Below are 20,688 nucleotides of genomic sequence, written 5' to 3'. Positions count from 1 at the left end.
AGCTAAAAAAAAAAAAAAACCCCAACACCTTTCCCCCATTAACTGCAGTGGTGACAGGAGCAGTAAAGAGGTGAGGCGGGGGTGGTTATAGCTCATAGGGCAATCCCAGTCAGAACTAAAAAGATGGGCATTAAGAAACACTGATGCTATGACCACATGCAGACGAGCACTCTTGGTCAAAACTATTTTAGCGTTTGAGCGTAGGGACATTTGGAACTCCTGAAAAAGGGCCAAGCCAAATAAATGTTACAGCAGACCCTCTGCACATGCATGGTGCTCTATCCAGCTGACACAACATGGGGTCAAAGATGAAAAGAGAACGGGGTTCAACATGGATCAGGTCCACATGGCCTTCAAATGGGGCAACAAAACAGCACAGGCATCTGACAGTCCTAACCTGGACACATCTGATGAAATCAATGCACATTTTAACACTAGCAAAGAAAACATTGTATTGCTTTACATTTTCCTTTCCCCTCTCTCTTTTATATTTATTATATAAATAACAGAACAGAAGCTTTATTAACAGATCGTGGTCTTTATTTCCAAATGTTTCAAAGCCAGAATTAGTGTGAGCTCAAATAATATCAAGTGAAACAATTTGTTCTTCAGTAGGCAGGAGTCAAAGTGGGTTCCCTCAGGGTGTGCTGCGTTTAAGTTGGTCCAGTTTGCGTCGCAGCATGTTGTAGTTGTCTCTGGTCCCAGGAGCCTCAGGGTCCAACTTTAGAGAAAGCTCGTAGTGTTTCTTTGCCAGCTCCAGCTTCCCCCAGCGATGATACAACACAGCTGAGGGGGAAAAAAAGAGAACGAAAGCTGCTTTAAGCTGAGAAGCTGCACTGATTCTAATTCTATTCATTTAGCTCATTCGGTACAGCTAGACTGCACAATAACACTTTTACTAGCAAGCATAAATATATATATATATTTGTTGCTTCTGAGTGCTTGGAAGCTCTTAGCAACACTGTAAAATATGTGACACAACCAAAATCGCCTTACCTAAATTTCCATGGCAACTAGCAGCATTTGGGTTGATCCGGAGGGCGTGAAGAAAGAAGCCCTCTGACTCCTGAGATAAAACAAAGGGGGGAAAAAAAGCGCATCCTGAATTGTCTTTACTAGTCCCAGTCATATTTCAGAGCAGACAGAGTACTGTAAGGGATAAAATCCTTATAATGCCTACTATGCGTACTAATGTTTACCGACCTCATATTTTTGTAATTTCCCCAGGACATTAGCCAATGAAAACATGATGGTGTGGTCGTTTGGGAGGACTCTCAGAGCCTCTCGGCCGATCAGCTCTGCTTGACCCAAGTTACCTTACAGACAGAACGAAAAATTACTAAAAATGTCAGAAAATAAAATTCAAATATACACACAGCAAATCTATACTATGTATTTGTTAGTGTAATCTACACAGCAAGGCAGCTAACATTTATGCGACAAAGCCTATTGAAATCATGGGGATTATATTAAAAATGCTGCCCAACATGAAAGCGTTTCAGACTGTTGAAAACACAAATTCAAAGATGCGGCTAAAACACAGAGAGTCTGAGCGTGTGCTTTATTTGTCAGCAGTATCTAGAGCAGAGTTTTTCTCTCTCCACACATGGAGGATTGGTTTAGTCTCCTAATTAAGGATGAACACAAGGCCCACTGGGTTATTGATCTCTGTCAAAGATCCGTCTGATGTCTGGCCAGAAATGGAGAGAGACAGACAGACAGAGAAACGGAGGGCAAAACAATGGCAGTCATGTCCTGAGTCATGGCCCATGCCCTTCAGACAGCTCGCCAACACATGACTACATGCGCAACTGTGCCTAAATTTACACTGATCCCGTCTTTTGTTTGTGTAATGATCAAAACAAAGAAGGAGGGGCCAAGACCAAAGTGAAAACAATATTCCCAGTTCCTCACTTTTTCAAAATGACACCTATTGTTCTTCTTTTCTCTTCCTCTCTTTTTTGTGTGTTTGGAGTGGAGCTGGGGAGATGGGTAGAATTATTTCTGTCAGATTTGGGGAACAAATGCGGTGGGGGAACCTCTGAGGGGGCGCTGTTCTGGCTGTGCTTGCCCACGTTTGATCAGGAACATACTGGGCCCTGATTGGACAGTTCCAGTACCCTCCTGGGAGACTCCGCCCCCACGGGAGCAGCTTCTGACAAAACGGCTCGAGCGTTTGGAAATCAGAGCATTCTCCACACGGCAGGGAAGACTGCCTTCAAAACTCAGAACACAAAGCTTTAATACATAAATTTCAAGCATTGCTGATTCCTGCTCTTCCGGTCTAATCTTGTTGGCCATTTAGATTTACTGCCTTCCCAAAAATAACAACACTTTGTTTCTTGGCTCTGAATCCTGTAACAAAGTGCACCCACAAGAGAGGCTTTTTTTCCTTTTTCTTTTTTTTTCTTTTTTTTTTAAGTAAAGTGACTCATTTTCATGTAAATTCACAAAAGGCTGAATGTTATCAGTTACTGGTTTTGAACAACAAACACAATAAAACGCATCACATAAAACAATAAAATAGATGTAGTCTAGTGTCTGTTGTATTAAAAGCATGTCTGTTTGTGAGCTCGTGCACTTTTCCACTACCGGTGTTGTCCAGCAGAATGACCATGTTGTTCCACGCCAGGCTGTGGTCAGGTTTTAGCACAGTTGCATTCCTCCAGGCGTTTAGGGCATCCAGGTGTCTGTTCTGGTCGGCATACTGAAATATGAGGTACAGTGTTAGAAAACTCTTTTTGAATTCAATGACAATTTCTATTTTTTTTTTTTTATTTAGTTTAAATTGTGGATTGAAGCTGTAGAAGAGAAACATATAACATGTATCACATAAAAACAACACTACACATGACCTTGTGTAGTGTGTCATCTGGGACGCCTCACAACGTGTTAGAGTTATTTGGGGCTTTTGTCAGGGGCGTCCTCCCTGAGGCTGACCAATATAAACATGGCAAAAGAAGAACAGCTAAGTGAATCTGGCGAAGAACAGTCAGCGTACAGAGTTAAAAACGCCACTTTTTAGCTAGTACTGCTTCATGTAGAGGTGTAGTTTGTCTTATCCTTGTTTTGTTTTGCTAACAGCTTAATCTTACACAGTGAACATGGTAAACGGGCAAAAGCAGATTGCGTGGTTTGAGCCCGGGACCTCACCAAGCGTCCCAGGTTATAGTAGCAGTCTGGGTATTTTCTCCGGAAGCGGATGGCGTTCCAGTAACTCTTCTCTGCCTCCTCAAACTTCTGCAGGCTGTTCTGAACTATTCCCAGATTCATCCAAGCTGCAGCGAAGTCAGGCCTGCACGGTTTTAAAAAGAACACAAAGCCATGAACAGGGAGTCTAAATCTGTTAAAAGAGCTCGTTGGTTTAAACTTTGATGTTAAACAACATTACTGAATGGAAACAGCTTTAGACAACAGCTGCTCTGCTTCCACAAGTTCATTTTTCTCCTTCAGGATATTCCCCAGGTTGTTCATTGCATGGACGTATGTAGGGTGTAGCCTGAAAGCCATAAATAACATGCAACAAACAAGTCAATGACTGTTTCTTTGTCAGAAATGTAGTAGGTCGTAACTGCTTGTAAGGACACATACCTGACTGCTTCTCTGTAATATGTAATAGCTGGAGTGGTGTTCCCTCTGTCAGCCAGGTTCTTACCCACATTATAATGCACCTGAGGGAACAATCATTAGCACTTAAAGCATCAGGACGTGTCTATGACTAGAATTCATTTTCAAATGTGCACTAAAATAATTTACTGGCACAAACTGAAGCGAGGCGGGAAAGCGCAAATCACTGATTTTTTATGTATTTTTCTTTACCTTGGCGTTGAGCGGACAGACAGAAAGGGCGCTGGTGAAGAGGCTTTGTTCTGAACGCCACTGGTGACTGCGGAGAGCACAGCGCACTACATACACACACAACAGTGCAAGCACCATGACGCACAGCAACTTCTGCAAAAAGAGAAGAGGAACCATTTAACAGCCAAGTGCTATAAAGCATTACAATATTAAGCTTCAAGTCAAATGATGTGTGACACTGAATTAATAACCTGCAAAATGTATTTCTGCAGCACATGGACACCACCTGCTGTCATCGTCCCTTTATAGGGAAGTCATTAGACATTTCTCATATCTGTACCTTCCCTGCATCATGAGTTACTGAATTATCAAAGCTGGTTTTGAAAACAGATTTTGAGTTTAAAATCAAGACAGTTTAAACCGACAACTTTGGAAAATAAACCTTTACTAGAAACTGCTTCAGTGTTTGGTGTCCTTTGCTTTATTGTGATCTTTTTGGCATCATTTAGGCGTACCCTGTATTTGGACCAACGGCAGCAGCAGTGTCCTAAAGAGTATGCCAGCAGTAGGCAGTAGCCGGCTGAAGACAGATAGAGAACTCTCTCAGCAATGACAAAGCCCACCCTGAAAAAAATGTTGCTCGCAGGCAGAAAAGGGACCACCAGTAGCACCAGACCCAGGGTCAAAGTCCTAGTGAGGAAAACAGAGCACACACATAGCATCTAAAAACATGTGGTCTGAGATTTAAGCTTAAGAATCTGAATACTGGACCCAAAAAAATTGTCAAGTCTGTGCTAAACCAAGCAAAAAGTATGCGTTGTGCACTGGTGACACTGCGGTGAATATGCTTTTATAGTCACAATCAACTATACGTCTTTAGAAGTCAACATGTACTTTATTTCATCTTTCATTCCAGCAAATCTGAGATGGCTTTCCTCACTCACCTCCTCCTCTGGCTGTCCTGTGAGCATAAGGCTTGGCTTATCAAGCCTACCAGGATGCACCAGAGCAGCAGCAGCCAGACTATCCTCCAATCAGTGGCTGACTTAATGAGAGGCACACAACCCATGGACCAATCAAAACACAGCCACCAGGGACACAGCAGCAGCCAGGCATTAAGGGAGTAGTAGTAATTATAGTTCACTATCTGCCAATCAAAACGGAACAGAAAAGGAAGAGAGCAGCAACAAAACCAGCGGAGAAAAAGGGGAAAAGCATTTAAAATTCTGAAGTAAACAGTGTTTAAAAACCATGCAAATTACTCAGGACAAACATGATATTAGACGGTGAATTAAACTGAAATGATGAAAAAAACGGAATATATGCTTCAATAAAGTCAATTCATAATTACATAGATCAATCAGAATCATTTAAAGATAAAATTGTCTGTAATTATAATGCATGAATAAATATTGTGAAATAAACTCTACAAACTAATCTTTCTTACCCTGAGGATGATATTTTCTGCAAAAGAAGCCGGGTTGTCTACTTCAGTGAACGCTGGCGGTCCTGTTCCCATGATCCTCCAGCGTGCGTAAAGCATCAGGAGGCCTCCAAGACCCATTAGACCCAGTCGCGTAAGCAATCCCATTCGCACCAACTCACTTACCTGTCACAAGAGTATTACCACTTGTCACTTACAATTAAAAATATAAAGCTTGTTAGTTACTTTCAGTCACCGTTTAATCGCTAATGTACTCAATTGCAAACTACTTTATACAGACAGTGTATGAAATGTGACATAAATCATACAAAGCAGTGCATAATTTATGACAGAAAAGCAGGGGAGGGTGTGCAAACCTAACTCACATCAAATGATTTCTTCCTAAGGAGTAGCCTCTGGCTGAGTTCATACACATTAACATTACAGATCAGCAGGACATCAAAGGCAGCATTCACACCCTGAAGGAAAATACATAGAGAAAGAAGGAGAAATGGCATTTAAATGTATATAGGTCAGCAACAAAACGAATTAGCTCATTTCATATATACATATATGTAAAAAAATGTGAGACTTCTTCTCCTTGTGTAAGCAAGAATTACAGTGGGATGGCAAGACAGGATGAAAACATCAGATCTAAAAATGACCTTACAGAAGGACTTCATACCAAGACAGTGATGCCTTGTTCTTTACAGAGCATTGCTGCAGCACACAGCAAGAGGCTGACCACAACCCACTGGAGAGAAAACCTGTCATCTCTGTCACTCCCTGAGAACACAAAGCCAAGACCACGCTGCTCAGAGACAGGAAAGGATTGAAATGTAGGTGTTCAGACAGATGCATCGAATGCTGGCAGATCGATAACGTTTTGATGCCAGTGACATATGGAAAGCGCTTTGTGCAGTATAGAATTACTGTGTGCCTAAAGAGTAATACTCGTGTCAGGTACCTACCTTTGTTAAAAGCCTTGCAGTAGGTGAGGAAAGACAGCTGGAAGAAGAGGGCGCATAAAAGGTCTGCTCGGCCCACTATGCCAGCAACCTTGATGAGAAACAGAGAAAAGCGAGAGAAAAAAAAGCTATGATACATGAGACAGGGAGGACTGATTAAACTACAAAAAATACTTGAAGAAACAACATTATCTGGTAAACCTCTTTAGAAATTATTCATTTTATTACACATGCACCATATATTAGTTTTGCATAATGCATCCAAGTACAAAAGGAAGCTTATTAAAAAGATGTCAGAAGAAACTCTCATTACCAGTGTAGCACGGTTGTGTGTGTGTGTTTCTATATGGTGTGTGTGTGTGTGTGTGTGTGTGTGTGTGTGTGTGTGTGTGTGTGTATAAAGTATGGCTGGCATCCTGTGGTTGCCTGCTTTGATACATACAGCAGGCCCAAGCAGACAGTGTGCCTCCCTCCCACCCCCCAGGTCTTACCCAGTCCTTGCCCTGCATGATTAAAGGGAAATGGACAGGGAATTGCTTCTTTCCAGCCATGCTTTACAGCAGAAAAACACATATGAGGGCAGGTCAATAAGCATCCCAACGTGGCTAATAGTCAGGTCGTACTATCGCACGCACCTTGGCCCACGCTCCCAGCTGAGATGGGGCATTTGTTCTTGGCACGGAAGCACTGGAGGCTCTGGATTGGCTTGTCTTGACGCCGTGTTGAAACCATGTTTTTAGGAAAGGTTTATTTGTAGCTCAAAATCAAAACTACCTCATTGAGGTGCACAGGTCCCTAACAGTAACAGCCCAACCAAGTTCAAATAAAAACCTGGAGCTGACTTAACAGCTCATTCGCCAGCATGCAGAAAGAAAGAAAATATTGTAAATATATAAAAAGAAATACCTAAACACACCATGGCCAAACACTACTAGCTAAATGTCATCTGTTAGAAGTTAGCTGTAGAAATAAATGTAAAATACTGGTGAAAGAGCAGTAAAAAGTCATTCAGGATAGGAACAGAATCAAGGATTCACTAGTGTATCATCTCCTAACCACATAGCCTAAAAATGTCCTACCTTAAACCATCACACGTTTCTGTATTATACCTCCTTGCAGCTGTTTCTTAGATTTATAGCGTAAAGATATTTATGAATGGTATTTTACTACTCTCTTGTAAAATCTCAAGTCTTTGTTTTTCTAATCACTGTTGCATACAGTGGGGCAAAAAAGTATTTAGTCAGCCACCGATTGTGCAAGTTCCCCCACTTAAAATGATGACTGAGGTCAGTAATTTGCACCAGAGGTACACTTCAACTGTGAGAGACAGAATGTGAAAAAAAAAATCCATGAATCCACATGGTAGGATTTGTAAAGAATTTATTCGTAAATCAGGGTGGAAAATAAGTATTTGGTCACCTCAAACAAGGAAAATCTCTGGCTCTCACAGACCTGTAACGTCTTCTGTAAGAAGCTTTTCTGTCCCCCACTCGTTACCTGTATGAATGGCACCTGTTTGAACTCATCATCTGTATAAAAGACACCTGTCCACAGCCTCAAACAGTCAGACTCCAAACTCCGCCATGGCCAAGACCAAAGAGCTTTCGAAGGACACCAGGAAAAGTATTGTAGACCTGCACCAGACTGGGAAGAGTGAATCTACAATAGGCAAGCAGCTTGGTGTGAAAAAATCAACTGTGGGAGCAATCATCAGAAAATGGAAGACATACAAGACCACTGATAATCTCCCTCGATCTGGGGCTCCACGCCAAGATCTCATCCCGTGGGGTCAAAATGATCATGAGAACGGTGAGCAAAGATCCCAGAACCACACGGGGGGACCTGGTGAATGACCTGCAGAGAGCTGGGACCAAAGTAACAAAGGTCACCATCAGTAACACACTACAACGGCAGGGAATCAAATCCCGCAGTGCCAGACGTGTTCCGCTGCTGAAGCCAGTGCATGTCCAGGCCCGTCTGAAGTTTGCCAGAGAGCACATGGATGATACAGCAGAGGATTGGGAGAATGTCATGTGGTCAGATGAAACCAAAGTAGAACTTTTTGGTATAAACTCAACTCGTCGTGTTTGGAGGAAGAAGAATACTGAGTTGCATCCCAAGAACACCATACCTACTGTGAAGCATGGGGGTGGAAACATCATGCTATGGGGCTGTTTTTCTGCCAAGGGGACAGGACGACTGATCCGTGTTAAGGACAGAATGAATGGGGCCATGTATCGTGAGATTTTGAGCCAAAACCTCCTTCCATCAGTGAGAACTTTGAAGATGAAACGAGGCTGAGTCTTCCAACATGACAATGATCCAAAACACACCGCCCGGGCAACAAAGGAGTGGCTCCGTAAGAAGCATTTGAAAGTCCTGGAGTGGCCTAGCCAGTCTCCAGACCTCAACCCCATAGAAAATCTGTGGCGGGAGTTGAAAGTCCGTGTTGCTCGGCGACAGCCCCAAAACATCACTGCTCTCGAGAAGATCTGCATGGAGGAATGGGCCAAAATACCAGCTACTGTGTGTGCAAACCTGGTAAAGACCTATAGTAAACGTTTGACCTCTGTTATTGCCAACAAAGGTTATGTTACAAAGTATTGAGTTGTATTTTTCTTATTGACCAAATACTTATTTTCCCTCCTGATTTACGAATAAATTCTTTACAAATCCTACCATGTGGATTCATGGATTTTTTTTTTCACATTCTGTCTCTCACAGTTGAAGTGTACCTCTGGTGCAAATTACTGACCTCTGTCATCATTTTAGGTGGGGGAACTTGCACAATCGGTGGCTGACTAAATACTTTTTTGCCCCACTGTGTATAACCTTTTTATTTCACTAAATAAGGTGCTCATCATGGCTGTGTACCACTTTAATTATGTTTATTTAGACTCTAGTTTTTTTTTCATCACCTTGCTGTTGTAACACATGAATTCCAGTTGTGAAATCAATAAAGTACCTATCTATATATCTATAATTGTTTTTCTTTAAGCTTTACTGTTTGCGTTTTAATGCAAAACTGTATTTTCAGTTTTGAGACTACTAATAAGTCCAAACTACACAATAATCATACATATGAATCTTTACACACTCATGTGTATGATGATTTTAATGCATACTGAACTATTTGATTGTCTCTTTACTTATAATATTATGCATATAAATAAACACTTCAACTCTACTTACACTTTCTGTGTGAACTGGGTGTGCGGCAAAGAAGATGGCAGCAAGCAAAGAGGTCTTCGGAGCGTGGTTCAGTATCCTGCCCTTCTCATCGTAGGCCAGTCCACCAATAAGTACTGCAAACACGTCAATCATAAGGGCGGATATGACAGCATGGAGGATGATGTTGAGCACATGGAAGCCAACGGGGTGAAGGCCTCCCGCTACGAGGTAGTTCAGCCTGCAACAGCGAGACAAGAGAAAAACTAGAGCTGAATGTACAGCAGGTGTAGGAAAGTATATGTGTGAGTATGGTGAAGCTATTATAAAGCATAATGTGACACGATGAAGCCAATGGGACATGGTGAGGGTCATCAATAACCACCATCAACTGCACAGTTATATGCAGAGAATAGAGGAAAGGCACCTTCCCACTGTAGAAACACAACAGAACTCCTAAATGGCACAAACGTTTACAGCAATGGCCCCTAATCATCCTTTCCGTTTCCACTGCAGGTTAACTAGCCTCACAAGGTGATGTAATCAATTTGTAACAGCTTCAAACTGCAAGTGATGAATATATTAACATCAGACTGATATAGCAGTGGTGATGCCGTCTCTGGTGTTTCCCTGTGGATAATTTTAAGCAGCTGTTGGTAACGTTTGACTGGAGAAGACTGTTACTCGAGTCTGTCGTTATCCACCAGACTCCAGTGGTTGTGTTTGCTGTCGAGTTCTTCCCTGCAGTTTTTAGGGGATCAAGTACCTTTCCTCTACCCTGAAAACATCTTTGAAAGAGAAACTATAGAGAGATTTCCTGCTGTCAGAACATGCACACAGGTGCTGATTGACCTAAAATATTGTGCAAGTTCCTGCAGGAAGAAGTAACCTACAGAAACAGTATGATGTTATGCTTTTTCAGTCAAGTCCTTACTGTGGTTAAACTACTGACAGGAACCGTGTAGAGGTTTTGGCAATTAACAGAGGAGTAAGTATTCGAAGAATGATGCTCTAATGTGTGTGGCTGAAATTACAAGCACATATTTTTAAAATTCTGACTGAACTCTTTTGGATTGAAGGTTTCAGGTCAACTGTGCACATGCGATGTGGTCTAATGATTAGATTGATAGAACAGATTATTGAATCAATGCAAAATGCAAAAATGATGACTGTGCTATGCTTTTATCTTTCTCAACAGCTGTGTTAACATTTAGTCACATGTCTATTCAAATCCTTTAATATACACTCACTGGCCACTTTATTAGTTACTGTTCAGCTGCTGATTAATGCAATTTCTAATAAAACAAATCACACGGCAGAAACTAGATGCAATACCACACACCAGGTGCCACTCCCGTCAGCTCCACCTGTCTTGTGATGGCTGCTTCCAGCAAACCGGTTTCTTCAACATGACAGTGAGGTAACTGTACTCAAAAGGCCTCCACAGTCAGATCACTTGGTCCAAGGTGGGAAGGGAAATTCACATCATGGATAAGCAGCTGACAAATCTGCAGCAACTGTGTGATGCAATCATGTCAATATGGACCAGAATCTCTGAGGAATTTTACCAGCAACTTGTTGAATCTGTGCCATGAAGAATTTAGGCAGTTCTAAAGGAAAAAGGGGATCCAGAATAGTGCTAACAAGGTAGTAAAGTGGCCAGTGAGTGCATATAGGTATTTCAAGTCCAGTAGTGCCTGTTATTGTGTAGTGCTTTTTTAATCATTTTAGAAGTCCAAAAAGTTGTATTAAAAAAAATCTCAACAGAGAACAAGTTTGGCTTTTTGTAAAGAAGACAAGTGCACATCTGCACACATTTACAATGTACAAAGGGAGCATGTACAGATGTTTTGAGACACACCTCCGCAACCAAAACAAAAATCAGTGTGGACCTGTTTATTCTGAGTCGTGGATTAAACTGATTTGAATCTGATTACTAGTTTAGCTGTGAATGTATAAAGTGTGTATAAACTCAGACACTAAGTAGGACTCCTTACCTGAATGTAAGGACAGTGAGAGGTCGGTAGGATTTGTGACTAGAGTTGCTACTCAGGTTGGTTCCCCAGAAGTCATTGCTCCAGATGTTGTTCAGAGGTGTTGCTGGGCGCAAATCCTGCAACCACAAAAACAAAATGAGTGACGGTTATTGCCAGTGTAAGTGTGTAACTGGAGTCAAGCTGCTGATGAATGAAAAACTCACCTTGTTGTTAACAATTGCTTCAGAATCATCAAATACAAAGTCTCCATCATAACTGTTAATGAAGCACAGGAGTGCCACCAAGGCAACGGTGACCTTGGCCTGAACAGGAGCAAGCTTTGGCAAGGGTATGTGGTGGTCCCAGTATACTTCAGTCAATGCCATAGTGCACTGCTGGGTCTTTGGTCATTCAGTTTCATTATCCCTGAGGAGAAGAGATGGGTGCAGGAAGTCAATTCAAATCACAGGTTGTAAAAACTGATAACTGCGTAATAAACACAGTGCAAACGCTGCATACACACCTTGTCGTCTCAGTTCATTGTCTGAGAGGTCACGGTGTCTTGTGTTACCTCCATGTTAGCTTGTCTGCCAGAAAGCTAACGGGTAGTACACGTTGACTCACTCAGAGACATGAGAATCCCACCTGCATGCAAATGCGGCGATGTACAGGTACGATGATGACGCGGTCACTGGGGCATCACAGTATAACGTGGAAGGTTTCTTCGTGTGTCGCCAGCTAGCATGTCTGAGACATGCTAAAAGGTCTCTGCTGCTCCTAAACAAATGACAGGCGCGCAGTTGCAGTGGCGCTCGGACAGTAGTTTGACTATTATACTGATCAGCAAAGCCCTTGAATCGCACAGAACAGTCCTGCCGAGGTACGGACAGAGTACTCGAGGCTGTAAACAAATGTGCACGCTAGAGTAAACGACTTCCTCTTTAGCGTCAGAGTCACGTGTTCAGTGTCAGCCAATACTTGTTGCTAGATGAATGATACACGAGTGTGCAGGGTTGAGCAGAGGAGAGCGCTCTGATGCTTTAGCAGTACAAGGCTCTCTAAAGCCATAAAAACATTTCTTCCAATAATATCAACAGGTGGACAACAGTGAATGTAGGCCAAAGTTTGTTATCAAAAGGCTCTGTCCTCCTGGAATAACTTCCATTTTATTTTGAAGCTTTAGGCTGATGGCTTTGGGTAACTTTGGAGATTATCTTTAAGACGATGCTCTATTTTATATTACCAACAGTTTATAAGTATGTAAATGAGCCTTAAAGAAAGGACAGAATAAAGTCCTATTCAATTCAAATCAATTCAGTTCATTCAATCACTGCAACAACTGCCTCTTAGCACTTCATATTGTAAGGTAAAGAACCTATAATAATAGAGAGAAACCCCCAATAATCAGATGACCTCTTTTTAAGTAAGCACCTGGTGACTGTGGGAAGGAAAAACTCCCTTTTAACAGGAAGAAAGTTCCAGTAGAACCAGGCAGCGAGGGGTAGCCATCTGCCATGATCAGTTGGAGTTGACCTTTCTGATTTCACTGTTGGCTTCTCTTTAGCTGATTACAGAGGTCATAATAGCCTTCCAGTTTTGTGCTGACGACTAAGTGCAAATCCATCCATCCACCTTCTTCCGCTCATCTAGTTCAGGGTCCTGGTTGTAGCCTCTTTGAGCTGTCATAGTGCTAAAGACAAAGGGTACACACTGTACAGGTCACCAATTTATCGAAGGGCTCTGTCCAGTTATACCAGAACATTTCAGTCCTTGCGTATCGTCTTTCTTGGCTTTGAATTTGTTTTTAATGGCTTTACTGTATTAGTACCAGTCCCTTTGCTTTCATACTTTTGAGGTGAAAATGGAGTTACAGTTGTGTTTGTGACTCTAAAGGAAGAGCACTTTACAGCTCAAGATCTCCTGAGGAGAGGTCCACAGTTGTACTTTTCTCCATTAATAGCATTCATTAGAACCGTTGTGAAAAGTTACTGATCATCAATTAGAATTTTTGGGTCTGTTTACATATGTTTGGATTCTGTGATACACTCAGGCACTTAAATGTTGATGCACTACGTAAGCTGTAACTTCTGTAAAAATGTTGATTCAACATAGAATATTCAATTTTCATTTAGCAATCTATCTTGCCATGAGCCACAGAAAACTTCTTTTACTGTCCTACAGTTCAGACTGATTGTATTTTGGCCACAGGACTGGATCTTTGTTTCTAATTCGAACACTGCCTTGAGGAGAACAGACTGGCTCCACACAGCGAAGCATCTCACATTAATTGGATTATGATAAAAGTATCCATGATCAGCTCTTCCTATCGAGCTCAGGTGTCATGCTGCGATGACACGAACCCTTTTCCTGGTTCACACAAAGGGAGCTTTAGCTGGGATTCGCCTTTAAAAAGGAAGCACTGTCCTGGTAATTGGAGAGACCTGGTTTAATTTAAGTTTTATGTAAGACATTACCAATCACACATGTTATATTAGGAAAAGCATGTGAATAATCTAATTTTTGATGCTGGCTTCTTGTCGCAGTGTCATGTCTGAGAACAGAACAGCACCGTTTTAAATGGTATTAGCAATTCATGTTCTTTTCTTCTTTGACAAGTCAATTTTTTATTTTTTTTGCTGTGAAAAGGTCTGTTAAATTTGTCTTTTTCTTCAACTATGATTATTTTTTGTTGCTTTCTTTTTTTTTAATGTATCTGTGTTCCTCCTTTGACATTCTTACTCAGTTTAGCAACTCCCGCTGGTTCAGCCTTTGACACAATGTAATAATCCAGTCATTGATTGTCAATCCTTGTTTTTGCAGAGCAGCTGAAACATCAGATCAGAGACCAGTGCAAAACAGTCTTGCCAGCATTTCAGTTATGCGTGTTAAAAAAACATTCAAAAAAATTACAATCTGCCATGTTTCTGTAATTTAGTAACTCGTTTATCACCTTAAACTGTGGTTTTGTTAAAGCACTCGACTGCAAGGTTTGTTACAGTATGACTGAAAAGGAAGGCAATTTGTTTTTTGGGTGATTTGGTCATGCAAATTATGAAGTGGCTTCAATAACAGAAAGAAGGGGTAATCATTCCTGCATGTGATGTGTTTTTCAATCAAAGCATTATGCATGTGTTTTGATTTCATTTTGAGATAAGTATTGTAAGGTGTAACAGAATATATTCAAGTATTTTTTTTATTTGCATTTAAAAGAATAGCATCATATGCACATCTCCCCTTATAATAGTGAAATTATTTTGTTGTGTGACATTATACCGTAGGTCATTGAAGGAAAGGCAAGGAAATTGTGATGCATTTAAATAGTGTCACTCTGATCTTTTGGTTGGTTGATTTTAATGTTTTTGGGTATAGAGAATGTATCCCCCCCCCCCCCCCCCCCCCGAATTAGCAAGTTCACATTGACCTCAGACATTATATATGGGTAACAATTTATTATATGTTCTACTATACACAATATAAAACACAGTATATTATATTTAAGTTTCACCTAGTGACAATTTTAAGAAATGTAGGAAAAGCACGAGTGTGCGGTCTTTTATTCACCTTTTATTTGGTTTTGTTTATTTTATAGGATAATAGGTATGCGTGTTGCAAACACTGGTTCGTCTGTGTTTTCGTGTGAAGATAAGTGTATGTAAGAATCAGAGGTGCTGCGTTTGTGGAGAGGGCTTTTGGTGAGCTTTGGGATTTTGTGCTCCATTTCACCTGTCATTGCTTAGGGAAGGCAGGCGATCTCCCTAATGGCTAGAGTCAGGGGCCCTGGGAGATGAGAGGGGAGAAAGATTGTCAAGGGCACATTCTTAGACCTTTAAACATGGGTCTCAAGGATAGTTAGAAAATCAGACACTTATTCAGCAAGAAAGTGTGCATAATTAAGGCTACGCTTCAGAACATAGCCCTTGGTACCGTCACAGGCAGTTTTATGGGTTGTACCAGTTGGATTAAACCTCAAGGTTTGAAGGTTACATTAAAACTGAAGGCGCAAATCACTGCTTTACATAACATGACCTTATCTATCTATCTATGTTCTTCGTCAACTAAAACATTTAAAATCACTTTAAAGTACTAGCATGAGTCTTTATTTACTCCCTTTTTTCTTTTAACATCTATTTTTAATGCTATAAACTTCAAAATGATTGTTTTACCATCTCATCAGGAACTTGGATACTTTGGCAGAAGCATTTAATACCCTCCAAATCCTCTAATTACCTCTACATGCAAAATGCATGAAGTATGGATTTCATCTCCTGGCTCTTCACCCATGTCAATCTGTTGGAATTCATGTTATTAGCATCGCTTTCAGAAACGGCAATGGTGGGGCGGAGGAGATAATGAGGGGGATGTCCCAGTACCACCAATGGATGATCTAGTGGCCCAAATGCAAGAAGACAGGGCTGCCAGTGGAGTCCCTGTCAGGGAGCGTCTACTGTTTTTGTGATCACGCAGAAGGGGACAGACATTGATTGTGTGCAGTCTGACACAGAATCACAGCAGAGAGGAAAGGTCAGGGTCAAATGGCGTGAAAGTAAATAAATTGACTAAGCAGCACGCAATGTCCTTAGATGAACAATGTAGCCTGCATGTGTTTTTCATCATTAACTATTAATGTTAGTTGGCGCTGTTTTCTTCTCTCTGATCACAGTGGGTGACATACAGTGATAGTCTCCAAAGTCTTGTTTATTAAGGAGATGTTTACTAATGACAGACACGGTTTAGATATGTAAGAAAAGCATGCGTTATTATGGTAAAAATAGATGCAATAGATGCAATGTATTTTTCTTGATGTAGAAAAATACATCTTGAGCCAGTATGTGTTTTTCCCCTGTAGACCTCAAACATCAAATATTTATTGGCTTCAGACAATAATAATTAATCATAATACATAGTTTTACTTTTGCTTATTTATTTGCTGTAACTCACCAAAGAATACGATGTTTTCAGTTGGTAGTAAGTACCCTAAAGTGTGTGAAAGTATGCTCAAGTTTGATCTATAAAAATCTGTTTTTATTTAGACTAATTTTTAGGTTGTGTAGTTCAGGCTCCCCTCACAGTAGGAATCTAAGGTTCTTGCTTGGTGCTTGCTTTTCCTTTAATTTGTCATCGGTCTGTAAATGAAAAACATGTCACACTGTAAAACGTGTGGCACAAAACCAAAATTCCACGTAGGGCGTGGACTGCATATCAGTCAACTCAACAGCTGAGGTAACAAAGTCCAGGCACTTAAGTAGAACTTTCAGTTATCTGTATGCAACACGTACCAGATACCTGGTCAGACATGTTCTATATCTGAGCAACAGTCTGATCCATCTGAATCAGAAAATTTAAAATATAATTTATCACACAAAATCAAATGGAAACAGCCCCGGCTACAGTATTAGCATAAAAGTTAAGAGCCAAAACAGACCAGTGCACCACTTGCATAAAGGACAAAACACACAATCAAAGGCCAGGGCCAGCTGTGCCAGAGGTCAGCTACACTCTCTAGTCCCACCACACTGTACGGGGTAAGCTGGCAATCCTCCCCAGTCTCAGCAAGCCAACTCTTCCTTCATCCTGTAGCACAAACAGTTGACTCCCATTATTCATGGGCGTTAGGGACCACAATGTGGTCTTCATTGTAAAACTCACAGGAGAACAAAAAGACCATCTACTTTAAAATATTTCTTAATATAAACCATCTTAAATCTTATAACATGCGCAGAGAAACTGTGACAGCAGTGTTTGCAGTGGGGCATATCAGTGGACTAGAGTGTAAGAGCAATCAAATACAATTAACCAAACCCAAACACGGTCATTGGCTCAGAACAATTGTGAAACAAACCCAAGGAGGACCAGGTTTTTTGCACTCTGGAGAGCCTATGGATGTCCGGGGCCCGGGTCTCCTCCGCGGCCGCTTCATGCTCTGGGGGGGAGGGCTATGGCTCCCCACACCTTCTAGCAGATTGTTACATGAAGAAACCTTTTGAACTTAAGCGCGCTCACGCACACAGGTGTACACCCGGGTGCTCACGTACAGAAACTATATCTTCCTTGGCTGCTACCTTAAAGCGTATTGTGCACTGTTGGTCCTGCGTGCTGCTCAATAACATTCAATATTTTGTATTTAATGTTACTTACACGTATCTAGGTTGTTCTCTCTATATTGTGTTGTTCTCTTGTTGTTTGTTTTCTCTTTTCTTCTTTTAACAGGTGATCCAACGGATTTTCGCAGTGTCTTCTTTTACTGTCCCCCCCTTCCCCTCTGTCTGTCCAATTTGTAATAACTTAAAATAAAAGAAAATAAATAAACAATGATAATATAGATTAATCAAGTGGAACAATTTCTCCACTTAAAAAAATAAATGTCATGGGCTCTTTCCTGGCCTTCAGACAACAATTCGGATTGCTAAAGTACCAAACAAGACAGGCCAAATAAAAAGAAAAAAGAAACAAACTCAGTCTCAAATGGAGATGATTTAGTGTGCAGGCAGTACCAGTTGACATGTTACATATACTTTGCTCCCTACAACTTAACACAATTATCTCAACTTTCTACTCATTACATTTTCAAAACAAGCTTCTTGTTTTACGTTTACAACATTTGAGAGGAGTTATTATTTTCTATCACTGTGCAGTCAAACTGATTTGAGCCTAATGACACACACAAGTGGTGCTTATCACACAGAAAGAGATGAAAGAGCAACAAAAATACATAATTTATGCATCATTTATAGCAAAATACTCGAGTGTTAAAGGGTTTTTTGGTGCAGATGTCCATAAGTCGTGGCTACAGTACTTAACCTAGCGCAGCAGAAGAGAAGCAAGGACAAAGAGACTCAAATGCCATGACATGTCATGAGGTTCAGTTAATTTGGCAGAGACACTTTTTACTTTCACAGAGTACATTTCACAGCTTGTACTTTTTCCCTTTTACTTGAGTAGAAATGAAAAGTTGAGTTCAGTACTTCAGATACTTGTGTATTTTTTTTACACAAGTATCTGAACTTCTACTTAAGTGATGAATGAGTGTACTTTTGCCACCCCTGCTTAAAAACCACTACACACCCACTCTCCACTTAACCTGCAAAACACATCTACCCAGTATGGCCGTCCATTTAAAGGTTCGATGTATGACACTTTGAACATAATTATGGCAGTGAGCAGCTATTTGCTAGGCAACAGCAGTGTAGTAATGAAGTCACACTTTCTCTGTCTGTCATATTTTGAGCTAGTCTTTTCTATGTTTTGGTAGATGTGTGTTGACCTATGTTAATGACATTGAAAGTTAGGTTTTTTAAAAACATTTCTGCCCTGACAAAGACATTATTGTCAGAATTTGCCATAAAAGGCAAACCTATCAGGTGGAAATGAGTGTGTCAGTGATGATTCGAATACCACACCCTGTATGAGTATTGTTGCTGACCATGGGCATCCCTTTATAGTCACAATTTACCCATCTCGTAAAGGCTGCTTATATCATGATAACGTACCATGTCCCAAAGCAGAAGCCATCTCAAACTGGTTTCATCATGAAAATGTCACTAGTTTACTACAGTGGTATCCCCAGGCACCAGATCTGAATCCAATAGAACACCTTTGTGATATGGTGTGGAAAAGGATTCACAGCATCAATGTGCACCTGACAAGTTTGCAGAAATTACGTGATGCAATCATATCAACATGGAACAGAATAGGGCTTTTTCACAGCAGACTTTTTGACTTGTCGGAGCAAGAAAAGCACAGGTGAAATAAATTTCATTAACAATGGCTCAGTTTCTTTAAGTGCCCCAGTAAGCCATGACAGAGAGCCAGCACGCACAGCTGGAATTCTCATAAGCTGAATGCAGCCATCATTAAGACACCTGTGCTTTTCCTGCTATAACATGTCAAAATGTCTGCTGTGACAAAGGTCTGACTTAAAGGAGTGCTTCCAACGTCTCGTGGAATACATGCTTCAAAGATTTGAGACTGTTTTCTGAGCAAAGGAAGGCTCTGGCACATATTAGTTCCTATGGCTCCCACTGTGAACGTGCAATCCAGAAAGTCCTGAAGCTAATTTTAAATATTCTACAAGGATACAAACAGTTAAAGGGTAAAAAAGGAAAGAACCTTGAAAGAAACCCTGCCACAACTTGCAAAATGGTTGTGCTTACTCATTTGTGGTTACTTTTAAAATATATGCACCTTCCAGAAAAATTAATACAGGGAGTGCATAATTATTAGGCAAATGAGTATTTTATCCACATCATCCTCTTCATGCATGTTGTCTTACCCCAAGCTTTATAGGCTCGAAAGCCTACTACCAATTAAGCATATTAGGTGATGTGCATCTCTGTAATGAGAAGGGGTGTGGTCTAATGACATCAACACCCTATATCAGGTGTGCATAATGATTAGGCAACGTCCTTTCCTTTGGCAAAATGGGTCAAAAGAAGGACTTGACAGGCTCAGAAAAGTCACAAATAGTGAGATATCTTGCAGAGGGATGCAGCAGTCTCAAAATTGCAAAGCTTCTGAAGCGTGATCATCGAACAATCAAGCGTTTCATTCAAAATAGTCAACAGGGTCGCAAGAAGCGTGTGGAAAAACCAAGGCGCAAAATAACTGCCCATGAACTGAGAAAAGTCAAGCGTGCAGCTGCCAAGATGCCACTTGCCACCAGTTTGGCCATATTTCAGAGCTGCAACATCACTGGAGTGCCCAAAAGCACAAGGTGTGCAATACTCAGAGACATGGCCAAGGTAAGAAAGGCTGAAAGACGACCACCACTGAACAAGACACACAAGCTGAAACGTCAAGACTGGGCCAAGAAATATCTCAAGACTGATTTTTCTAAGGTTTTATGGACTGATGAAATGAGAGTGAGTCTTGATGGGCCAGATGGATGGGCCCGTGGCTGGATTGGTAAAGGGCAGAGAGCTCCAGATATCCACCTATCTATCTCAGATGCCAGCAAGATGGAGGTGGAGTACTGGTTTGGGCTGGTATCATCAAAGATGAGCTTGTGGGGCCTTTTCGGGTTGAGGATGGAGTCAAGCTCAACTCCCAGTCCTACTGCCAGTTTCTGGAAGACACCTTCTTCAAGCAGTGGTACAGGAAGAAGTCTGCATCCTTCAAGAAAAACATGATTTTCATGCAGGACAATGCTCCATCACACGCGTCCAAGTACTCCACAGCGTGGCTGGCAAGAAAGGGTATAAAAGAAGAAAAACTAATGACATGGCCTCCTTGTTCACCTGATCTGAACCCCATTGAGAACCTGTGGTCCATCATCAAATGTGAGATTTACAAGGAGGGAAAACAGTACACCTCTCTGAACAGTGTCTGGGAGGCTGTGGTTGCTGCTGCACACAATGTT

General features: G+C 41.2%; 1 protein-coding gene across 1 annotated transcript; it reads right to left on the bottom strand.

Annotated features, from left to right (window-relative positions):
- Positions 1 to 499: 499 nt before the first annotated feature.
- On the bottom strand, positions 500 to 12,282 carry tmtc4 (transmembrane O-mannosyltransferase targeting cadherins 4). The gene is made up of 18 exons (XM_085435660.1): positions 11,857 to 12,282; positions 11,558 to 11,759; positions 11,355 to 11,470; positions 9,382 to 9,598; positions 6,193 to 6,280; positions 5,907 to 6,007; positions 5,608 to 5,700; positions 5,246 to 5,407; positions 4,743 to 4,945; positions 4,314 to 4,488; positions 3,820 to 3,951; positions 3,592 to 3,671; positions 3,392 to 3,499; positions 3,154 to 3,295; positions 2,593 to 2,707; positions 1,204 to 1,316; positions 997 to 1,066; positions 500 to 786 (listed from the first exon to the last, which is right to left on the bottom strand). Exons 2-18 carry the CDS (start codon positions 11,717 to 11,719, stop codon positions 638 to 640), a joined length of 2,226 nt encoding a protein of 741 aa, XP_085291786.1. The 5' UTR covers positions 11,720 to 11,759; positions 11,857 to 12,282; the 3' UTR covers positions 500 to 637.
- Positions 12,283 to 20,688: the final 8,406 nt, after the last annotated feature.

The sequence above is a fragment of the Copadichromis virginalis genome, linkage group LG16 (assembly GCF_057382275.1).
Source record: "Copadichromis virginalis isolate Kocher_CV1m ecotype Utaka linkage group LG16, C_Virginalis_male_GT1.1, whole genome shotgun sequence".
Classification (NCBI taxonomy): Eukaryota; Metazoa; Chordata; class Actinopteri; order Cichliformes; family Cichlidae; genus Copadichromis; species Copadichromis virginalis.
This window is presented reverse-complemented; position numbering and strand designations above follow the sequence as displayed.